The 20,246-nt window shown below is 34.4% G+C and overlaps 1 protein-coding gene across 1 annotated transcript in view; it reads right to left on the bottom strand.

The window, feature by feature from the left end:
• The window catches only part of SIK2 (salt inducible kinase 2), a 142,920-nt gene that overhangs the window by 36,971 nt on the left and 85,703 nt on the right, over positions 1-20,246 (bottom strand). The window contains exon 4 of the mRNA XM_051986959.1: positions 8,098-8,259. Coding sequence (XP_051842919.1) covers positions 8,098-8,259 — 162 coding nt within the window. The remainder of the gene's footprint in view (positions 1-8,097; positions 8,260-20,246) is intronic.

Genomic DNA, 20,246 nt, shown 5'->3' with positions numbered 1-20,246 from the left:
GTTTCCATAGGTAATATCCACACTTCTCCCCCTAATAATAATTATGAATATACCATGATCAATCTACACTCTTTGGTTTTCCCTTGGGTAACCTCAAGAAGACAGGGTCAGAGTTGCAATCTATTACAACAGAAGAGAATCATGCTGGACTATGTGAAGATTAAATACATGATCCTGGTCTCATCTGCTTAATTCTCTAAATAAGTGAACCAAGGAATCATGCAGTATGTATGTTAAAAGAGGCAGCCTCTACACTCAGGGAAAGAACTCTGGGAGATGACTGTGAATCACTATATAGAATTCCCAATCCCTCTATTTTTGTCTGTCTGCATTTTTGATTTCCTTCATAAGCTAATTGTACAATTTCAAAGTCCGACTCTTTTTATACAACAAATTAACTGTTTAGACACATATGCATATATTGTATTTAACTTATACTTTAACATATTTAACATGTATTGGTCAGCCTGCCATCTGGGGGAAGGGGTGGGGGAAAGGAGGGGAAAAGTTGGAACGAAAGGTTTTGCAATTGTCAATGCTGAAAAATTACCTATGCATATATCTTGTAAATAAAAAGCTATTAAAAAAATTAAATTAAATTTAAAAAAAGCAGCCGCCTCACATGTTGGAATGGGACATGGAATAAGAAAAGCAGAGCAAGTCTTGATTATGCTACATACTAGCAAATTAACTAACCTTTCTAAGGTGTGAGTCTTCTCATATGTATAATGGCAAAAGTAAGACCTACTAACTACGTTGTAAGATTATTATGAGAATATCACTTTTAAAAACTGTGAAGTGATATATAAATGTCAACCTTTATTTTCTCCCTCTTAGAACTGCTGTGAGAATCCAAGGAGACAACACATGTCTAACACTTTGTGATGTTAACTAGTAAACATAAGCTACCACATTAATGGAAATATGAAGTATTCAGGAAGGGAAGGAAATAAACATTTATGTAGTGGCCATTACAGTGTACTGTATACAAAGTGTACTAAACACTTTCTACAAATATCATATTTAACCATAATAGATATTATTAGAACATAATGTTTGATCACTGTTATTTTGGTGTTCTGCATTTTGAAAAGCGATATGACTGTCCTTCCTCCTTTTGAGGAACCAAAGATGTTATTATCATAATATTTAAATAATCCAAGATTCCTGATGTAAGATCCTTATGTAGGCATGAAGATATTGTTTTAATAATGTGTGTTCAAATACTTGCTAACAGATCAAGAATTTTTCATTGAAGGCTGCCTGTGAAAAGGCTACTGAATAATTCTTATGAGGTTTATATGCAAAGATAATTTATATTCTAAGATAATTCTTTGAAAATTCATATTTGCAAGACAAAATCTGAAAAAGCCCAAATTAGTGGACTCATACTATTTAAAAAAAAATAAGTTCACAAATCAGTTTTCAAAGTGAGGATTATAAACTATTTCTAAGAATCAACATAACCAACAGAATTATTATTTTTTTGCTGAGGCAATTAGGGATAAGTGACTTGCCCAGGGTCACACAGCTAGTGTTAAGTGTTTGAGGCTAGATTTGAATTCAGGTCCTTCTGATTTCAGGGTTGGTGCTCTATCCACTGTGCTACCTAGCTGCCCCCAGACAATAGATTTTTTTAAATGTATATTTAACAATATGATATAGTTTTTATTATATAGGTTTAAAAATTCTCCTACAGAACAGTCTTTAGGATTAATTCATCCTCTCAACTAATATTTAGCTAGTCTGGTTCAACAAAATTCATTCATCTTTTATTATTATGGTAAGAGGAACAAGGGAGACAATTAGGAAGAAACAAAGGATGATAAATGAAAGTTGGAAGAGTGATAGAGACAAAACTGGCTTCATTTCATGGACTGAAAACTGCTTGGCCAATACTGACATGTATTTTAAAAATTTTTTTTAACATTTTTATTTAAAGTGTGAGTTTCAAATTCTATCCCTCCACTTTCCCTGAGATGGTAAGCAATCAGATATGTTATATATGTGCAATTATGTAAAACATTTTCCTCTTAGTAATTTTGTACAAGAAGACTCAAATAAAAAAAAGAATGAAAAAAAGTGAAAAATAACATATTCAATCAATATCAGTTCTTTGTCTAGAGGCAGATAGTATGCTTCATCATTAGTCCTTTGGGATTGTTGTGGATCATTATATTGCTAAGAAAGCTAAGTCACTCACAGTTCTTCATTAAACAATATTGCTGTTGCTATGTACGTTTTCTCCTGGTTCTTAGTCACTTTACTAGGCATCAGGTTCATATAAGTCTTCCCAGATTTTTTTGAAATTGTCCTGCTTATCTCAATACATATTTTGATGATCACCAATAAGAAAAAATCAGATACAAGTCTACTTTAAAATATCAGTCATTTTTTACCTAATAGGAGATGAAAGGAAAAAGTCCTAGTCAAGATAGAATAAGATCCTAATAATTACTACAGGATGACTCCTTTCATGGATCAGCAAATTCATTATATTTTGAAATAAATGATCACTTTTCTCAAATTAAAGAAAAGAAGCACAGCTTGGCAACAGCAAAAAAAAGTTTTCTAAACATGTAAAATGCAAAAAACATGTGCTGCTGGCACTGTAGAAGTTTCGGAGAGGAAGATAATACATTTCAATATTTGCTGATTCTTAAGTTCATGCTGCATTTGATTAAAACACCATAGCAAGAGGTCAATAAAATGACTTTGGGTTCAGATGACACCTAAGAACATTTTACTTAAGACTGGTTCACATTCTATGCTGTCAAGAGAAATCAATTTTCACAAGGAGTATCAGCTATGTGGCAGTCCTTTTTAAATCAGCTTGCCATTAAAATTATATGCTTTGTGTGAAATATTCTGGCCTTTACTCCCTCTGTGGTTTTGAATGATACAAGGTACCACTTGAAGCTTTTTAACAGGGAAAATTTGTCTGTTCCTTCTTATAAGGAATCATTTTTCCCATCTCTCACCAAGACTTTTCTTAGATTTATGACAGGAGACTCCTGATTCATAGATCAATGTAATTATGTGAGCTGTATCTTACTAAATGGATTTACAATCTCCCCCCCCAAAAAAACAACAACAACAACAACAAAACTATTTGCTTTAAATATATGCAATTTCATAATACAAATTTCTGAAACATTTCTCAGTTCCTTCAAGATTTGTGTAAATAAAGTATAGCTATATCCCAAATCTTCAATTGAAGGAGGAGGCATTAAAGTTTAAATAAATTATATTTATATAATGCCTTAAGGTTTCCTTAGTACCTGATTCATAAAAGCCCTCTGAAGAAGGCAATGTATTATGACTCTCATTTTGCATGTGAAGAATAAGGAAGGGGAAAATGATTTTGTCCATGAGTGATTACCAAGCTAGGAAATGTCTATGATGGGAACTAAGTTTGAGGCCTTAACACCCTAAAGTTAATCATACTACTCATCTGAGAGGCAGAAGGCATCCTCATTGTCAATTTTGTGAAATCACAATTAAATACTGAATTGATCAGTTTCCAAGGCTTTCATCATGTGTGCCTTTACATTCATGTTGCCTGTAGTCATTGTGTAACTTGTTCTCCTAGTTCTACTTATTTTGCTCTGCATCAGTTCATAGAAGTGTCCCCAATTTTCTCAGAATTCTATGTCATTTTAATATTCTATCACATTCATATACCACAATTTATTCAGTCATTCCCCAAATGATAGGAATGTATTTTCCTTCAGAATCCCAAAACAAAAAGTGATATTATGAATATCTTTACACATAGAAGAACTTTCCGTCTTGCTCTGAACTCACTGGGATTATATGTATAATTATAATATCAATGGGTCAAAAGTTCTGTCCTTTCAGTATAATTCCTAAAATATTTTCTATAATAGTAAAACCAACTCACACAATTCACAGCATCTTCTTAAAGTCTCTTTAACATCCACATTTTTGTTTTTTACCACATTTTTCCCTTCTTTTTTACTTCTCCAACTATCCTTGTATAGGCCTTCATCTATGCTTGATTAGATTACAAGTTTCTTAACTTCTTTCAGGCTAGCTCCTGTCCAATCTTATCTTTCAAACCCCTTGTCTAAGAATTCTTCCTAATTCTGATCACATCAATCTTCTTTCAGAGTGCCTTTCTGTTGTCTTCTGGATTAAGAATATAAATGCTTGGCAGTTCAGCTTGAGAAAAGACCTAAGTACCAGGACATACATACTACACAGTATGATGTGCCCATCTCAAAGAAGGTGCCTTCTCTATAAGCAAGGCAGAATTTTACTAGCTCAAGAGAAATGTGAGAGGTGCAAATTTAGACACCTTCATTCCAAATGTTCATATGGACTACTTGAACTCAGTTTGTGGTAGACCCTTCTAAGCTCATATTGCTGTGATCAGCCACAGTTGCACATACTATGTAGCTTGACCTGACTTTGGTGATGTCTTTTTTATCATAAATGATTCTGAATTACATATAAACTTTGGATGCTAGCATTCAAGACTCTCTACAGCCTAGCTCCAATATAGCTCTCTGTCCTCCATTTTCCATTTTTATTCTTTTCTTTCATTTTCACGCTTAGACTGTATTCCTCCATCTTCCTTTAAAGTCCAACTTTTTAGTCTATAAGTCTATAGTTTATAAGGTATTTGAGAACAAGATCTTTGGCATTCTGCCCAAAGCCTAGTACAGCAGGTTCTTAAAATACAGTAAGTCAGGGCAGCTAGGTGGTGCAGTGGATAGCGCACCAGCTCTGAAGTCAGGAGGACCCAAGTTCAAATCTGGTCTCAGACACTTACTTTAGGTTACACCAGGTATTAAAGTGATTGTTGTACATGTTTTATTTTTCCTAATAGATGGAAAACTCCATGAAAGTAGAGACCAAAGCCTAATGAGAAAGGCTTTTGTCAGAAATAGGTCAAACCTAACTCTCTCTCTCTTTCTCTCTCTCTCTCTCTATATATATATGTACACATACACCCCCCCCCCCCACATATATGTATTTTTTTGGACAGACTTATCAGATTGGTAGATAAGAAAAATAGTACTAATTTAGTATACCCAGACTTCAATAAAGTATTGACAAAGTCTCATCTATCCTCGTGAAGAAGTAAGAGCCTGATGATATGCTTAGATGGATTTGGGACCAGTTGACTAGTAAGATTTAAAGAGAAGTAGTTACAGATGAATCCAGAGGGAAATCTCTAGTGGAGTATCCCAGAGATAAATTTTTGGCCCTATGCCAAAATTAAGAACTAGGATAAAAGGATAGATATAATACTCATAAAATATGCAGGTAATAAAACTTAGAGGGGTAGTTAACATTGGATAACAAAGAATTAAGATCTTCAAGGATCTCATTAGGCTGGAACAATGGATTAGCTACATGGTAATAAGAATAAATGTTGCGCTATACTTAGGCCAAAAAAAATCTATTACCTAAGTTCATAATGGGGAGGCATAGTTTCCTAAGAGTTTGAGGACCAAAAGTTCACAATGAATCAATAATATGATTGATATGGCAGTCACAAAAGCTAACTTGACCTTAGGCTAAATTAACAGAGTAATAGTATTTAGAAGGAAGAAGACATGAAATTCCACTGTATTCTGCCTATTATCAGCTTGTATCTGGAATAATATGTCCAGTTCTAGGGGCTGTACTTTGGGAAGGATGTTACCAAATTGATGTGCTTCCAGAGAATGGTGACCAAGATAGTGAAGGGACTGGAGACTATTTCATGAAAATCATTTGAAGGAACTGGAAAATATGATTTGGAGAAGGGTTCAGTATGATTGATCTGATCCTACAGGGAGATGTTATGAGCCAGAACTTGAAATAAGGTGATAACTCAATGGAATTGATAGAAGCAATGCTTGTGTGTTTAAGTTAACACCTTTGAGAGTTCACACATTACTCACACACATTAGTTCACAAGTTTGGAAGATTCACAAGTGTTCACAAGTATGGGAGATACACAAAGTTAGCTTTGTAACTTTGTGGATCCACACCTCCCATAATCCCACTCTCAGAGGAGGAGTCAACCTTTGAGAGAGCATAAAAACAGCTGAGCTCCAGTCAGAAGAGTCAGTTGAAAAGATTCAGAGTGGAGGACAGTCAGTTCAGAAGAAGCCATGAGTTGGAGTTGAGCTAGAGCCAGAAGTCACTTCGGAAGATTGACAGAGTGAGAGTTCAGTTCGGGAGATTGAGAAGCTAATCTGCAGTTGGGCAGAACCAAGATTCAGAGAGAGGCTGAAGCTAGCAACAAGAGCTCTTGGAACCAAAGAAAGATAACTGGGCTATTTTGGAAGAAACAATAAAGAACTACTTTAACACCTGGATGCATCTGAGGTAATTATTACTCTGAACTGAAATTAAGGCTGCCTTCAGAAACCTCCTGAAGAAACCTGTTCCCATAGAGAACCATCATATATATTTTACAAAAGAAGAGAACACCACAGAGAAGTTCTAGAAGACTTATGAAGATTATACTATATGCCCTTAAGAATTTGAAGGGCTGATAGTGATTAGACCTGTTTTGTCATCTGGCCTCAGATGGCAGAACTAAAAACAATGAAAGTAGCAGGAGGACTGCAAAGATAAAGCAAAGAAAATTTGTTTTCTTGAGTGGGAAGAAGGGGGTGTTTATCTTTATTGGAGGTCTTCAAATAAAGACTAGAAGACAACTAGTAAAAGTATGGGCTTGACTAGAATTCTCTTCCAAATTGAGATTCTAAAATTATTGATTTTTTTTTGTATTTCCCATAGGGCCTAGCACATCTCCCAATGTTCACAGTAGACATTCCAAAAACATTTGATGAACAAATGTAAATTAATACAGCTATCTAATATAATTTTTTTTGTTTTGTTTTGTTACATTCATCCAATGAATCTAGTGGTTTTCCACAATAGGTATTAATCTACTTGCCCTTTATCTTCCTCTTTTGTCAGGATGTTTTCCTCTGCTCCTCTCTGATACCTCCATATGATCACAATTCCTTATAATTTTATAAGCTTTTACATTTATTACCTCATTTCTGTTGTAAATTTGGTTCAAAACCAAACCCAAAAAAGACCTCTTCCAGAAAGTCATTCCTGATTAACCCCAACCTAGCTGATTCCTCTTTTGTCTTATCACTTCAGCTTACATAATTGGTTTGAATGCATTCACTCTTAGAATTAAGAACCCTACCTCTCCCATTTGCAAAAAACTGTGTTAGATTCTGGGGGAAATTAAAAAGATAACATTGCATAAAACTAATTTGTTCTTGATAGAAATGCATTTAGAAATGGAAAGAACCTTAGAAATTATCTTCATAATTCTTCTAACATCTAGGTTGACCATGCACTTTATATAGATTGTCTCATATAACAATTCTGTGAGATGAATACTTCACGCATTATCCCTGTTTTATATTCAAGATAATTATGCCTTGTTAAGTGATTTGCCTGTGGTCATAATCCATACTTATGTCAAATTTTAAGTATTTTTCAACTGTAATCTTTTCTTCTCATTAGACTATTTCACAAAAGCAGAGATTCTTAGAATTCTAGAATATTAATGATAAAAGGAAACTTTAAGAAATCATTTAGTTCAAATATATTATAATAATATCATAAAAAGCAGAACATTATTAGAGATAGAAGCAAAATGAGATATATCTAAAGCTGTTCTTCTCATCTCATTCTTCCACCTTCACTTTTCATCTGACATATCTTTCCTGTATTCAACCAAGCTATGGTTTTCACACAACTAAAAGTATTGATGATAGAGATTTTTCAGGACTGCTTCCATCTCCTTCAACATTCAACACATACAGAAAAAACTGTCTCTCTCAAGAATATACCCACAATGGGAAGTAGATTACACAAGCTCATGCCTCTAGGACACTATCATTTATGTTAACGACAAATCATGTTCTCTTGGCCTTTAATTATACAAAATGCCAAGTATGAATAAGGAAAATATGCTTAGAGTCTGTTTGCTTACTGTCTTTGGTCATAAACCAGAACTACTTTCCTCTATAAATGCTGATCTATCACAGCAAATATGAACTATTGTGGGCAGAATTTTGAACTGTTTAGAGAAATCTCAATTACCTGCTATTTTGATGTTCATGTTGTTATCTAGCAGCAGATTTTCAGCCTTGAGGTCACGGTGCACAATCTTCCGACTATGACAATAATCTACTGCAGAAAGAATTTGCCAAAATTTTCGCCTTGCCTCAGACTCATTCAAACGGCCATGATTTGCAAGGTAATCTGTAGAAGAGAAAATTTTTTTAGCTATTAGTCAAAATAATATTCTATATTACTATTATATGTGTCCTATATATAATACTTGGATATTCAGGTTTCTTCCCCTTAGAAAGCTCTGCATTATTTCAATACAGATGTATTCAATTACATTTTTCTTTTCCTAATCCTTTGCCCTTTTGGAAATGTCAATCAAAATTCTTTTGAGTCCAACTGTTTGGTGAAACCAGACAAAGGTAAGCCATATAGTCTTCTAGAAAAAGTCAGACTTGACCTTCAGGGAGATAACTATGACAACCAAGTGAAGGATGGACTGGAATGGGGAGACATTCATGGCAGGGAATTCAACCAACTATGTGGATAGAGAGTAAAAGATACTTATTTGGATTTTCTAAAGACCTTCCATAATGTTCCATGCTAAAAACATTAAAAAAAATGAATCACCACAGAAAAGACTTTTATCAGACAAGAAACTAAGAAAAAGAAGACAAAAGGCAGAAATAATTTTTTTTATTAATGATTTACATGGTGGTACATGTTTTTAAGTCAATGACTTATATGGTGGTATAGACAGAATGCTTATCAAATGTGCAGACAATATAAAGCTAAGAAGAATACATAAGTTGCTGGAAGAAAAAAAATTAAATCATAACATAGCTTAACAGTCTGAAACAGTGGACCATATCTAATAAGATAAAATTTAAAAGATATTACTAGAAAGCTCTGAACAGGAAAGATATAGGAAAGGATAATCAGAACATTTGTGAGAAAAAATATTTGGATATTTCAAAGGACTATACCCTCAATATGAACTCATTGTGTGACATGGACTCCATAAAAGCAAAATCAATTAAGCTTAACCTCTTCTAAAAGTGTTATCCATTTCTATCTCATCTCAGTTCTATCCCTCCCAGTCCCTATCCTTCCTTATTACTAACACCCCTATTTCAATGTTAAACTTTACTTCATCCTATTTTTTTTTTTTTTAATATTGCTTCAACCTTTGTATTAACTAAAAGTTCCTCTTGAGTATGGCACATGTCTAGTTTCCCCCATAAAGATGGCAATTCCTTTTCTCATTCCCCTTCTCTCATATAGAACAGAGCTGTCATCATTACACTTCTTGCTCCATATTCCTACTTTCTGATCTTTGGGCTCTACAAGCAACCTCAAGTTCTTTCATCTCGTCTTTGAAATTCATGCAATATCACCTACCTGGTATCATATTATGCTTTCTCTCAACCCTTTCCCTTACCATCAAACTAAGATCTTAGCACTCATGTCAATGACCATTCTAACATTCTGTTCTTGTAGATTCTTAAATTCCAACTCCAAACATTTCTACCTCTACTGTAGTTATTCATCAGGATAATCATATCTCAGAATACATCTTCCCTTGAAACTGTTCTGTATCTAAGACCTGTGAAACTGATTTTTCTAATCACAATCTCCTAAAGCTCAATGAATTTAAGAGAACCAGAAAAACAATGCATACAGAACTCTTAGCATTACAAAAGAAAGCAACAGAGAAAGATTTAAGAACTATGAACAATGCAATGACAAATCATGACTTCAGAAAAGAGATGATGAATCATGCTTCGCACTTTTTGGCAGAGAGATGATGAATTAGAGTTGCAGAATGAAACACAGACACAGTCAATGTGTACACTTGTTTTACTTGACTAATTTGCTTTAAGAGTCTCTCTCTTTCTCTTTGTATGTATATGTGTGTGTGTATGTAAAACATTACAAAAAATAAGAAAAGACTTTTTAAAGAAACAAAACCAAAAAACCACTTAAAAATGATGCTATTAAATTTTTTTTTACCTATTGTATTAGGAAATGTCTGTGTTTCTTGATATCTGTCAAGCTCATAGGAGTAAAAAAAGAAAATTTAATTTAAAAAAATTTCTTGCTATCTACTATCATCTCTCCCAGCCTTGCTCTTAAGATCTTCAGTCTCTTGAGTTGTTTTCATTTACCTAGTCTATCAACTCTATCCTGGCATCATTTCTTTCCCCATCTAATCTGTAATTTCAATAACCCCCTTCAATCCTTACTCTCTTCCACGCCAGCAGTTCCCATCCTATTATTATAGGCCCAAACAATGACTATAATTTACTCTCTTTGCCTCTACACTCCTGAGTTGATGAATATTGCTAAAATAATGCACAAAAATGCAGTGAGTACATTCTGTGAATTAACCACAACTGAACCTTTACTGTTACATGTCTCATTATTTAGTTTATTGCTTCTACTGTACTCTCCACAATGGCTGTTCTAAAACTTCCTTTTTTTTTTCCAAGCTTCCAACACCTTTCCCCCTTTATAGTCTCATAATATTACTTTTTCCTCCTGAAATAACTGAGACCCATTGATATGAACTCTAAAAACTTCCTAAACTATGAATCTATGATGCTAAAAACATGAGGGGTATTAGAGGATAGAGTCCATCTTTCATTTAATGTAGGAAAATTCCCTCTACTATTATTTCTGATAGGTGGTCACTGTAAATTATGGTTGGTATAACTACTTTGTCCTTAGTTTCTATATTAGAAACAGAAAAGATAAGCAATTAACTTTGAGTCTTGGAGATTAAGACAATAAATAGTGAAAGAAACAGAATGCCAACATGTAAGACATTTCTTAGAAAATGGGAGCTAAGGTTATTCTATGCTATATGTCTGTCAGGTTTCCCTGTTGTTTGTCTTTTGATACTATGAACAGCTTTTTTTTTGTTTGTTTGTTTGTCCTTCATTCTTGAAGGTTCCCTATTTTTAGTACATAATTTTTCGTACCTTTTTAGTCAAATAAGTACAGGAGGATTCTGGGAAGCTGGCAGAACTGGTCAATAAATTTCAAGCTCTTCAGATTTCCTTCACAAACAGAACAGATATGCACCTCAGGGTGAACATAGACTGGTGAAAAACCAAGAAGACTTGGGACAGAGCAGGAATCTTCCAGGTATAACCCAAGAAGTTCTGAAAAAAGACTTCAGGCTGGATTAAATGCAAACATCCCCAGGCCAACTCCCCAGGAACACCAAGTGGGGCAAGCTGTGTTTAGCAGAAGCCTTAGCAGGAACCACAGCTGATTAGGAAGGCCAAGCCCACTTGTGCTGAAGATAACCTGGCCTGGGTGAGAAGGAACCAGTACCTGGTGAGTGCAAAGGCAGTGGGGCAGGGAAACTGCTGGCTGTAGGCATTTGCAGGAGTGGGAAGCTTTTGGTCTGGGGTGCCAGGTCAGAGTGGAGAGTTGAAATGAAGTTACAAGCACCACCTTCCCCATCCTGTGATTAGAAATGCTTACACTAATACTTCCCATTAAAAAAAAAATGAACTGACAAAAAAAGAACCTAACCATAGAAACTTACTATGGGAGTAGGGAAGACCAGGGTTTATCTTCAGAGGACAGTAAAGTAAAAAAAAAGCTTCTTCTACCCCAAAGAGTTGCCCAGAAAAAATTTATAGAAAAACTCCAAAAAAAACTTTAAAAATCAAGTAAGAAGTGTGCAAAAATGTTTGTAGCAGCCCTTTTTTGTAGTGGCAAGGAATTGGAAACTGAATGGATCTCCATTGGCTGGAGAATGGCTGTATAAGTTATGGTATATAAATGTTATGAAATATTATTGTTCTGTAAGAAAAGATCAGGAGGGGGCAGCGAGATAGCACAGTGGATAAAGCACCAGTCCTGAAGTCAGGAGGATCTGAGTTCAAATCTGGCCTCAGACACTTAACACATCCTAGCTATGTGACATTGGACAAGTCACTTATCCCCAATTGCCTCAGCAAAAAAAGAAAAAAAAAAGAAATGATCAGGAGGATGATTTCAGAAAGGCTTGGAGAGACTTACATGAACTGATGCTAAGCAAAGTGAATAGAACCAACAGAATCAGAATAAATGATCATAAATTTTATCAGACCATCTGGAGCCAGAAGGACAAACTAGTTTAATTCCTTCATTTCATATTTGAGGAAACTGAGGCATGGAAAGCTTAGATGACTTGCTTAAGGTCCCAAAGGTAGCGAGTAGCAGAGCTGAGATTGGCACATGGATCTGTAACCCAAATGCAATGCTTTTTCTAATACACACATGCCTTTTTCATCTAGTCTCTCTCTTAAATGTAGATTACTTGACATTTTTTCCATCCTTATTCATCTACATGTAGAAATCTCTGATTTCTTATGATATAATTCTCAAGATATAATCTTTTTATGGTTCTTCATACTTTTCAGCTAACAGACATCTCCTACAATTCCAGTGTAGACTATCTTTGGTAATTTCTACATCCATGTGCAGGATCGCTTCCATTTGACATACTTGCTTACAGTGTCTATGGACATGACCCCCAGATTTACCCTTATAACCAGGACCTCTTACTAGCCATCCAATTCTTGAATATTACATCTTTCTGATAAAATTGAATATTTCCTCACTGCCTAAAACAATATGGTAAGGCCACATTTATTCTTTTAATTTTCCCCACAGACCATCTTTCTAATCACCATGGAAAGCACTGTGACCCAATTACTTAAGCTTCAGACTATAATCATCTACTTTTACATTCTCAAACAGAATCAGAAAAGTGTCAGTTGCAAGAGTCTTCAGAGGTTGTCTAGTCCAACCCATGCCTGCATGAAAATCTCACCACAACTGTTAATTCACCTTTTTCTTAAGGGCCTCTACTGAGGAGGAAGACTATATTCCCTGATGAATTCCATTCTAGTTTTAGATACTTTTAATTGTTGTTAAGTGTGTTCCTCCATCTAGCCAAAATCTGCTTCTCCATGATATCTAGAAATTGATAATTTTGTTACCTGAGCCCAGTCTAAACAAATCTATTTCCCCTAGACAGCCCCTTAAAAAGATATTGGAATATTCTTCCTCTACTTCCCAAGACTTTCTTCTTCAAGTTACATATCAAGGATTTTCTCCCCACCCCCCAATTAGAATTTCAATTTCTATGGATAGTAATTTGCTTATTTAAAGTATTTCAGAATGAGGGAGTGAATAAGTGGATAATAAAAATACTACATTTACTTTTCATCTAGCTCTACTTAGAATAATAGACTTCTGCTACAAGTTCTGTGATCACAGATAAATCACTAAACCTCTCTAGACCTGTTTCCTTACTTGTGAAGCAGGGATAATACTTGGATTACTTATTTTATAGGATGGTTGTGAATTGAATGAAATTAAGCATATAAAGCTTTTTTGTAATCATATGGTGTTAGGTAATTGTAAGCTTCTATCATTGATCTCTGTCTGTATCCTTCATGGGGATAAGGGGAGAGAGAAAGAGATGGCAAAGAAGCAGAAATGGAGATTGCCAGTGAAAGAGACAGGCAGAGACAGAAACAGAGAAAAGACTGCCAGATCCAGAGAGAATTCATTTGATAAATTAAATACACGGGGGAAAAAAAAACCCCGAAAAGGCCATCCTCCCCAGAGGATATCTGTAGTGTTAAATGGGAGCTCATTAACTCATAGGATTCAGCAATCAGTGGATAGCTAGTAAAATGTGTGAGAAGGGAAAAGGAACAAGAGAAAGTCCTAGGCTAAAAAAATAAATTGAAATAGAAGGCTTTGGGCAGCTCCAGTTCTTCTCTATTCTTCCTTGAGACAGATTTTGATTTTTTTATTTTTTTTTGGGTGAAGGGAAAAGGGAGAAGAAAATATTTTCTAGTACTCTTGACAGAGATAAAGGGGAAATCAAGCCACATGTGTTGTTCAAAGTTATTCAAGTCTTTCTCTTTCTGCTAGCATATAGTAAGAAAACAAGTATAAAAATAATCTATTAGATGATAAAAATTTATTTTACTTATGGATATAAAAAGATTAATTTCTTCAAGCCATTCTCCGATTGATAAATGGTCAAAGGATATGAACAGACAATTTTCAGAGGATGAAATTGAAACTATTACCACTCATATGAAAGTGTTCCAAATCATTATTGATCAGAGAAATGCAAATTAAGACAACTCTGAGATACCACTACACACCTGTCAGATTGGCTAAGATGACAGGAAAAAATAATGATGAATGTTGGAGGGGATGCGGGAAAACTGGGACACTAATGCATTGTTGGTGGAGTTGTGAACGAATCCAACCATTCTGGAGAGCAATCTGGAATTATGCCCAAAAAATTATCAAATTGTGCATACCCTTTGATCCAGCAGTGTTTCTACTGGGCTTAAATCCCAAAGAAATACTAAAGAAGGGAAAAGGGACCTGTATGTGCCAAAATGTTTGTAGCAGCCCTATTTGTAGTGGCTAGAAACTGGAAAATGAATGGATGCCCATCAATTGGAGAATGGCTGGGTAAATTGTGGTATATGAATGTTATGGAATATTATTGTTCTGTAAGAAATGACCAGCAGGATGAATACAGAGAGGACTGGCGAGACTTACATGAACTGATGCTAAGTGAAATGAGCAGAACCAGGAGATCATTATACACTTCGACAACGATATTGTATGAGGACATATTTTGATGGAAGTGGATTTCTTTGACAAAGAGACCTAACTGAGTTTCTTTGATAAATGACGGACAAAAGCAGCTACACCCAAAGAAAGAACACTGGGAAACGAATGTGAACTATCTGCATTTTTGTTTTTCTTCCCAGGTTATTTATACCTTCTGAATCCAATTCTCCCTATGCAACAAGAGAACTGTTCGGTTCTGCAAACATATATTGTATCTAGGATATACTGCAACATATCCAACATATAAAGGACTGCTTGCCATCTAGGGGAGGGGGTGGAGGGAGGGAGAGGAAAAAAATCGGAACAGAAACGAATGCAAGGGATAATGTTGTAAAAAAAAATTACCCTGGCATGGATTTTGTCAATATAAAGTAATTATTAAATAAAAAAAAGATTAATTTCTAATTGCATTAAAGATATAATTTATGAAGGGGGAAAGGTTTTAATAAAGTTGCATAGTTTGTTAAAATATTATATACTTATTTTTAAAATATGAAATAAGATGAATCGATATTTTAAAATATTTACATGTAGATACATTTTAATTTTTAAAAAATTCTAAGTTCTAAATTTTCTTCCTCCTTTCCTCAGTTCCTCTCTCCCTAAGACAGTAAGCAATTTGATATAGGTTATATAAATGCAAAACATATAATGTAAAACATTTCCACATTAGTCATATTGTATAAAAAAGAAATGGACCCCCCCCCCCCAAAAAAAAAAAAAAAGATGAAAAAATGAGAAAGTGAAAATACCATTCACATTCACAATCTACTAGTTCTTTCTCTGGATGAGAAAAACATTTTTCATCATGAGTCCTTTGGAACTATCTTGATTTACTGTATTGTTGAGAACAGCTAAGTCATTCATGGTTGATCATCATACAATGTTGCTATTACTGTATATGATGTTCTATTGATTCTGCTCACTTCACTTTCTATCAGTTCATGTTAAATCTTCCCAAGTCTTTCTGGAATCTATCTGCTTGTTATTTCTTATAACACCATAATATCCTATTAATTTATATACCATAATTTGTTCAGCCATTCCCCAATTCATGAACATTTTTAATTCTTTGCCACCAGAAAAAGTGCTGCTATATATACTTATGTACAAGTAGGTCCTTTTCCTTTTTTTTTTTTTTTTTTGTTAATCTCTTTTAAATGCAGACTTAGTAAAGGTATTGCTGGATCAAAGGGTATACATAGTTTTATAATCCTTTGGGTATAGTTTCAATTGCTTCCAGAATGGTTGGATCAATTTACAATTTACAATCAATTTAACAATGCATTAGTATCTCAGTTTTCCTATTATCTTTTCCAATATTTTTCATTTTCCTTTTCTGTCATATTAGCCAAGTCGTTGCTTTAATCTGCACTTCTCTAGTCAATAGTGATTAAGAGCATTTTTAATGTAATTATAGATAGCTTTGATTTATATATCTGAAATCTGCTCAAACCATCTCCAGTCAAGGGGCAATGCTTTATTTTAATGTCTTAAGGTGAACAAAGTTGCTAATGAACATATAATTAACAAAGAAAGGGGTGGGACCTTTTATAGGAAAGGACCCAAAGCTAGGTGTACTAATTATGCTAAATGTGTATTTGTTCAAATGTGTAATTTCAGTAAACAACTGGTGGCTGGTCCTGTTTATATAAGAAGTTGACATCCATAGCTTAACTTTCAAATTGTATACGTTAACTGGGGCGTCAGTACAGGATAGCTCTGTCTGTAGAAGATAAGCCCACAGGGTCAGTTTGCTCCTCAATGGGGACTACACAAATATTGGGTTGCTGCCAGGGAACATGGTCTTTTGCTGGAGTCCATTTACTTCACCAGGAAGAGTTGGATTTTAATTCTGCTTCTGAGACTAACTATGTGATTTTAAGCAAATCACTTAGCCTTTCTGAGGGAGAAGTTTTTTCATCTTTAAAATGGGGTCAATAATTGAAGTACCTTTCACAGGGCAATTTTTGGTCAACAGACAAAAATACCAGACTGGAGTCAGGGAGACTCATTCTTTTTGTGTTCAAATCCAGCCTCAGACTCTTAGTAGCTATGTGACCCTGGGCAAGTCATTTAACCCTCTTTGCCTCAGTTTCTTCATCTGTAAAATGAACTGGAGAAGGAAATGACAAACCATTCCAGTTCCTGCTAAGAAAATTCCAAATGAGGACAATTGGAAAAAAAAAAAAAGAAAGACTGAATAACCTAGCTTACAGGGTTATTTTGAGGTTCAAATGAGATAATGCTTGAAAAATGCTTTGTGAATTTAAAAACATTATGTAAATGTCATTAGCAGTTGTACTTTTTAATTATTAGTCACCCAATATTATCCCTTACTCCTTGGGTATTTTCAAGTTTTATTATTTTCAAGGTTCATAAAATTCTGGGTTAACAAATATTGAACCTATTGCTTCTCATCAACAACTATATACACCTATATGCTTATTTCACTGATATGTTCCTCATCTATTCATCTATACTTCAACTGGTCAAAAAGATTTTCAAAAAACAAACCATAAATTCCAAATGCCTTCTCCTCCATATCATATCAGAGTTGGGGCAAAGAGAAGAAGAGAAAAATTAGTGGGGAAGTAAAATATTGAGTTTTCTCTCCCCAACTCTCCCAAGAAAACATTACAAAAGCATGTTAATCTTAAATCTGAAACTTTTGGACTAATCTGGATGAGACACTTTCAGTCTTTAATGATCAATTCCAAAAAAAAAACTTATTCTCCATTCTGTGGATCTGCTCAAGGACTCTTCTTTGTAGTAATCAGATTGAAAAGGAAAAGAAGGAAGAAATTTCTTTGATACTTCAGGTGGAATTATTTCTTTTATTCACTCTGACAGGCTATATAGGACAAACCTTAAAAGCAGTAGTCAAAGGGATTGAATGGTTTTAGAAAAATAATTCTCTAGGATTGTGTAGAAAGTTAGTTATAATTGGTTTTTTTTCCTCATGAAACTGTTTACTGTAACCTCAACTCTGAACCCTTGCTCAATCTTAATTGAAAAATATTTTTCCTTCAAATATCCTATAACCTGTGACTTCAAAATTTTTTTAAATTAAATATCTGAAGGGAATTCTCATTTTGAGATTTCTAAGTATAAAAATTCTAGATTAGAATAGTCATAAATAAAATTTCTAGATAGTCATAAATAAAATTCTAGATCAGAATAATCATAAATAAATTTAAAAAACTGTTTCTGGAAGGCTTGTCCCTGAAAGAGAATATACAATTTTACTTGACACTCGAACAGAACACAACTAATATTAAGAAACATTACAAAGCACTAGATGATTGATTACAAGCACACTGACACATGCTGTATGTGACTCATTCTACCTTACATAAAAACTTTCCTGGACAAAGTGAAAACTGGCTTACGTGTACATTCAGTACCACAGCTAGGACACTTTGCTCAAACATTAATGATAACCTTTCAAGCCTGAGGAGTGCCTATGAATGCAACAAATGCAAACGGAGCTTTTTAAAACCACACAATCATTTTCAAATTGTGTATTTGACAAAAATTAAGAGGAAATTATTGCCTTCCTATGTATTCTGACAATTTTATTGCACTTTCAGCAATATCATTGCAAAAGACTGTTTGTATCCATTAGACTTCACACAGATTTTTCAAGGTACAAGAACTGTTTAGCCAAACTAAAGTCTGTTGATTTGGAAAACCCATTTCTGGTGTCACAATTTCAAGTTCTTAAGTTAGAACATCATTGTTTGGAAATACTGTTGCTAGGTGATAAAATATTAAACAAGGAAATAATGAAATAAAGCCTAAAACTTGCCTAAAATAACCTTACCTTAACAATGACCTTAAGTAGCAGTCATGAAGTACCACTACCTTGGTGACAACAATGGAACTCATGTTACACAACTTTTTCTTGTCTCTGCAAGTCCAATATAATAGACAAGTAATAATACTTGTTTCTATCTTATTTTCTGAAGATGTTCATACTAGTTTCAAAGATATTTGTCCTACTTTGACAGAGCCAAATGAGATTTAATTTAAGATATTGCTAATAAATATTTTGGTTATTTTGCTAGAAAGATGTAGAGCAGCAGAAGAATCTCTGTTATCATTGTGTTTAATTGAAACAAAAACAAAATGTGGAGTCAATTAAACAGAAAATATTTAATAAAAGTCAAGAAAGAAAGAAAGTGACAAAGTATCACATAATAAAAGGTAAAATCTACAAATGGCCTAAAAGATTTAAGATGAGCTTCTGCCACAAACAATAAATTCTTCAGCATCCCATGATAATTTCTCATTTTCTTTCTTCCTCTCAGTTTCTGAAAAAAAAAAATAGTAATAGCTAGCTTTTATATCGTTCCTACTACGAGGCACTGTGCTAAGTGATTTACAAACATTATTTTGTTTCATACTCACAACTTCTTTGGGACTTAGGTGCTAGTATGTCTCTTAAGAGATAAGGGAACTGAAGGAGGGTCCCACAGCTAGTATCCGAGGCTGGATTTGAACTCAGGTCTTCTTGACTTTAGGCCTATGATCATCTGATGAGTCACTGAGGTGCCCCTAAAAATATGAGTTGCCTAATAGAATGGAATCAGCCTGGGAAGGGACGTGGTAGAATAGGGAAATACTAATGGATCTGGAGTCACAGGACTGGGCTGTTCCTGAAGCTGACTTCTGTATCAAGTCCCTAAGCCCCACAACACTATCACATCTCCTGTCTCCCCAAGGCCTCCAATATACTTTCTCTTCAACTTTATCTTCTACAATCCCTTTGCTTTCTTCAAGATTCAGCCCCCCTTCTGCTTCCTCCTCAGAATCTTTCCTGACAAGATCACCATTTGCCAGTGTGATATCTTGCTCCCCTGTACTCCAAGTCAGTGGCTGAGGGAATGGAGTGCAGACCTTGGAGCCAGGAAGACCCAAGTGGCTTCAAATACTTACTAGCCATAGCAAGTCACTTAACCTCAAAATGGGAATGATGGTCAATAGAGGTTATATTTGTGAAATACTTAGCACTGTGTCTAGCACATTGTAAATGCTTAACAAAAACCTTTCCCCCTTCCTATATATGTTGTGTTTACTTATCTGTCTATTTTATTTCCCTCAAACAGAATGTGAATCTTTTGAGGATAGGGACAATTTAATTTTTATCTCTGTATTACTAGTTTCTACTACATTATCTAGCAGATCCTTACTAAATGCTAATTGAAATTTAGAGTTATAAGAGATGCCATGATTGTGATTAAATGTTAAATATTCATGGCCTCAGGCAAATCCTCAAATAGTATCTTCACTCTATCTATCTAAACTCTTTAGGTTTTTACAGAATACTGTGAATTCTTATCTAAGCAATGCAGATGAATGGACTGATAAATGAGTCATTCCATGCTTAACTACCAATGTGTATTATTTATGCATCTTATTATGGTGTTACAACAATATTTATAATGCAATATGGTCACACTCTTAACACATTTTTTGTACAAATGTATCCAGATAGCTTTTTT

The sequence above is a fragment of the Antechinus flavipes genome, chromosome 3 (assembly GCF_016432865.1).
Source record: "Antechinus flavipes isolate AdamAnt ecotype Samford, QLD, Australia chromosome 3, AdamAnt_v2, whole genome shotgun sequence".
NCBI classification, from domain to species: Eukaryota; Metazoa; Chordata; class Mammalia; order Dasyuromorphia; family Dasyuridae; genus Antechinus; species Antechinus flavipes.
The sequence above is the reverse complement of the archived record's forward strand: the minus strand, read 5'-3'. Positions and strand labels throughout refer to the sequence as shown.